This window comes from Apium graveolens, chromosome 6, assembly GCF_009905375.1.
Source record: "Apium graveolens cultivar Ventura chromosome 6, ASM990537v1, whole genome shotgun sequence".
Lineage (NCBI taxonomy): Eukaryota > Viridiplantae > Streptophyta > Magnoliopsida > Apiales > Apiaceae > Apium > Apium graveolens.
The window spans coordinates 248,541,120-248,546,064 of record NC_133652.1 but is presented as its reverse complement, the minus strand read 5'-3'; the positions used below and the strand labels follow the sequence as shown (position 1 = coordinate 248,546,064).

At 33.6% G+C, this 4,945-nt stretch overlaps 1 protein-coding gene across 1 annotated transcript; it reads right to left on the bottom strand.

Moving 5' to 3' along the window:
• Positions 1 to 3,273: 3,273 nt before the first annotated feature.
• On the bottom strand, positions 3,274 to 3,789 carry LOC141665880 (uncharacterized). The gene has a single exon (XM_074471863.1). It carries the CDS (start codon positions 3,787 to 3,789, stop codon positions 3,274 to 3,276), a length of 516 nt encoding a protein of 171 aa, XP_074327964.1.
• Positions 3,790 to 4,945: the final 1,156 nt, after the last annotated feature.

The following is a 4,945-nucleotide window of genomic DNA, read 5'->3' as shown; positions in this document are numbered from 1 at the left end:
TTATTTTTGTATAAAGTGTTTTATAAAAAAGCCCGGTTTGGATAATTATCCAATACAGATATCAAATCAGATCATTTTTGCAGTTACTTAGCGGCTAAGTAACTAATTTATCGATCCAATACGATCCAAAATGAACCAATATTCCATAAATATAAATAGCTTTTTCTTATTTCATTTTATTCGTATAATCATAATCAATCAGTAAAAATATAGAATTTGCAGAGAAAGCCCCTAAAAATACCGTGTTCTTGAAAATCAAACCCTCGAACGAAGGCGTTATCGAACTCCGATTCGGACGTGCCATATATCAAATCGAAGCTCTCGAAAAGTACTTTCTGAATCAATCAACCATTTTAATGCAGAAATCAAGGTGATTTTCTTATTTATTTATTTTAATTCGAATTATTTGATAATTAAAATATGAATTTTTGTTCTTGATGTTGTTTGTGTGATTTGATGCTAGAAACATGTAGATCGTTTCTTCCTAGTCATTTTGATATATTATATGATGAATTTGGAGTTCATTAACATATAGAAAATTGAGTTGGATTATCCGATTAATGAAATTAGGGTTTATATAGTATGCATGTTCTTAATTGAAATTGGGCGTTTTTGATTCTGGGGTTATCTGATCGTTTTGATGATTGATATAACTTCCTTACGTGATTTACAATCGATTCATGTATTTATTAGTATCAAACGATTGCTGACTCGATGAAATCGTGTTTTTATTACTTTTTGTTTATTTCATTTTTACTTGGACTTTTATGGATTTTAGATGTTCTTGTTGCAGATTTGATTGATATAAATAGATTCCACGATTCCTGAACTTCGATTTCGTATATAAACCGTGTTGTCTGGTTGAGGAATCAGTTATTTTGATATATTGCCGGAAAAAGCTCGACCATGGCCGGATTTAATGGTATTTTAGCCGGAATCGATGAACCCAGAGTTGATTGTTGCTAGTATGGATTTGCATGGGTTGGGGGATCGATGTGTGTGTTGTTGCACTCAAAACTGAGACAAACGAGATTGTTTTAAGCTCAACGGAGCTTGGCCGGAAATACGGCCATCTGCCGGAGTCTGCAGAAGTGTTGCCAGATTTTTGGTGTTCTTCGTGACCCGAATCCAACCCAGGAAAGATACCCGGTTTTAATCATGTTCTGCCCAAATCAGATTCTAAAAATGTGTTTTTGGATTGTATTTTTAAAAATAAATGAAAAATCTTTTATTAATTTCAAAATTTTGATTTTAAAAACCAAACTCATTATTTATTATTTTGATAAATATTTTCAATTCAAAAATATTTCTAAATTATTTAAATAATTAATTTTAGTTGATAATTAATTATTTAATTAGTCAATTAATTTAAATATTAATTGATTATTTAACTTAATTAGTTATTAATTAATTTTAATTAATTATTTAATTAGATTTAATTATTTATTTTTGATTTAAAATTTCTGAAAAATAGTTTCGAGCTTTAAAATATTATTTTAAATTATTTTCAAGGATCGATAATTAGTATAAAATTATTTTAAAGTCATTCGGATGTTCGAACCCTATTATATAATTATAAAATGATTCGGAGACCCGTTTTAATTCTGAAAAATGTTCAAAAATCCGTATTAAATAGACTGTTTGTCCGTTTAATACGAAACGAAGATGTCTAGACTCAGAAAAATATCATGCTTTCATTAAAAAAACTTTCGAGACATAAAATCTTTCATTTCGAAAGGCCGCTTAATTTTGTAAACATTTCTGAGTCGCGTAATTATCGTAAAATTGTAATTCGACTCAATTTCAATTTTAAACATACCGAGTCGAGTGTTTTGACGAACTGAGTTATATGTTATATGAAATATGTGATATGTAACTCATGTGTTTATGTATTATATGAACTATGAGTCCGCATGTCTATTAAACTTTATAAGATATGATTAAAGATGATCCTTATCTGTTATTATCTAGCGGGTAGACGATAAGAATAAACTTATAGACTAGATAATTATATATTGTTAGTTAATTAAATGGTATCTTTTATGATAGATACACATAGTGCGAATCATTCAAGGCCAGACATAGATTGTAAAAGTAAAGCCTGATTACGTGTAGTAATGAAACGAGTGGATTCAGAATAAATATAAACCTGAAATGGTGAATGACAAGAAAGGTCAAGTAGCCTGTCAATGGAAATACAGATACATCAGGATTTAGTGTTATGACAGATAGTTAAAGATCAGAGGGTTATCAATTGAGGCAAGTATTCCTAAACTTTCTTCTAAAATACTGCAAATATTTCTTCGTTCATATTCTAAGTTCAGAATAGTTAAATGTTTTTATATTTTGTTTTAATTACTCTTATTTATGCAAGTGCCTTTTGATCTTGTTCCTTGATTATCGATTGATCTCTTGAGCAAATACCCATTCTTTCGGGTTATTTGCGAACCCAGAATAGGGATGTTTTGAAATCAAAATGATTTGACATCAAAATACTCCACGGACTGGATGGTTACGATGAGGGCCAGGAATAAGCTGGACCCTAAGGGTCAGGGAAGGCTGGACCCTTGATTATTAGGCCATAGTTGCTTGGATACCCCATATGTTGGTGGGTCTATGCAGTTGGGTATAGATCCGCACTATATCTTGACTGATCAACAGGTTATAGTGCATATGTTGGTTTCTAGTGTCCAGTCTAATTTATTATTGATCGCCATTAATGACATTCCTTCTTGAATAGTTTATGATTACAAAATCAAACAAAGATTTTAGTCAAAGAGATGAATCAGTGAAACACTCACTGTTCTTTTGCATAAAAATGTGATTTATGATTAAAGGCCAAAAAGGGCCGATGTTTTATTCGCTCAACTGTTTTAAATAAATAAAAATGTTTTAAAATCATTCAAAAATCGTTTCCAGAAGTTTCTTTGATCTGATACTTGGAAACCATTTATGATACTTGCGGGGCATTTTTGTCTCACTCTTGCTTTATGAAATCCTATTTCTTTCAGTATCAAATGAGAGCAAAAGTGAAGAGATTCCAGCTGAAGGGGATTTGGAGTTGTCAGGGTGATCAATACGAGGAAATTAGTAAAGAGGTAATGAAATTATATTTAGATATGGTAATTTTAGAAGGTTAAATTCTTGTTTCATACCATAACCTGTAAGCGATCCGGAGAAATGAGGTGTTATCTGTATTTTTTTTTAATATACAGGTTTATATTATTTAAAGTTGTTTAGTGACACCCAATCCTGACCCTGAATTTGGGGATGTTACACTTGTTCATATTCTCCTTTCTCTAGACATCTCTGTAACAAGCCGCTAACAGATTTTTTGAATAGTATGCCATCAATCAAACAAAACCTGGATGCCTTCATTTTGTATGTTGTAGCTTCACTTTTATTGTTAAAGGAGATGTCTTTTGAGAGGAACTCCTTGTACTTTGTCATCCAACCATGATGCTCTCCTTCCTCTATATCCATGACATAATATTTTTCCTCATTCCTCTCCATAGCTGGTTTCAGAATGTGAATATTAGGGATGTTCAAGATGTTCATTTGTCGAGATACTGCTCCAATACCTGCCAAGGCATCTGCCTGAATGTTTTGTTCCCTTGGGACTTTTCGTATTGTAAAAGAACTGAATTTACTTTGTAGCCTCTTGATAATTTTCAGGTATGCCATCATCTTGTTATCCTTAGCTTCATAAGTTCCCTTTACGTGATTCACAATGAGTAAAGAGTCACAATTGACTTCTGAGTGTACTATGTTCAGGTCCAGAGCTATCATTATCCCAATTATTAATGCCTCATATTCAGATTCATTATTCGTTGCTTTAAACTCACAACATATAGAATATACCAAGGTGTCCCCGTGTGGCAATTTTAGTACTAGTCATAGGCATGTCCCATTGATGTTGGATGCACCATCTGTGTATAGTGACCAGGGCTCCACCTTTACAGTAGAAATCAAGTGTTGAAGTTCTTGATTTGCTTGACATAATAGGTTAGGACTGAAGTCGGCCACAAAATCAGCTAATGCTTGAGACTTGATGGTTGTTCGAGAATCGTAAGTAATGTCGTACGTGCTCAGACGTATTGACCATTTTGCCATTCGACCTGTCAGCTCTGGCTTGCTCAGCACATTCTTCAATGGGTAATTTATCTTGACACATATTTTGTATGTTTCAAAATAGTGCCTCAACTTTGTTGAAGTCATGGAGAGGGCTAACACCAGTTTTTCCAAGGACGTGTATCTATTTTCTGCGTCTAGTAGACTTTGATTCACATAGTAGACAGGAAGCTATGACCCGTCTTCTTCTCGCACAAGAACACCACTGACGGCATGATCTGTTACCAACAAGTACACATATAACGTTTCACCCGGGATGGGCTTAGATAATAGTGAAGCTGTAGATAAGTATTTTTTTAATGCTTCCAGGGCCGTCTCATGTCTTGATTCCCATTCAAACCCTTTATTTTTCTGAGTACATCATAGAACGGTTTGCATCTATCTGACGATCGTGATATAAACTTGTTGAGTGCCGCAACTCGTCATGTCAGATTTTGTACTTCTTTAACAAACCTCGGACTTGTAATTTCAGAAATAGCTTTTATTTGCTCCGAACTTGCCTCTATTCCTCTCCTAGTCACCATGTGCCCTAAAAACTTTCCTGACGATACTGCGAAGTTGCACTGGATGAGTTGAGTTTCATATTATATGCCCTTAGCACTTCAAATACTTGCTTCAAATCCTGGACACGATCATCAGCATTTTTTGATTTTACCCCATGTCATCAATATACACCTCCTTTGTATTGCCTATTTGTTCTTTGAACATTTTATTCACCAGTCGCTGAAAAGTTGCTCCCGCATTTCTTAATCCAAAAGGCATTACTAAGTAGCAATATATGCCCCTGTCCGTCACGAAGGTCATTTTCTCTGCG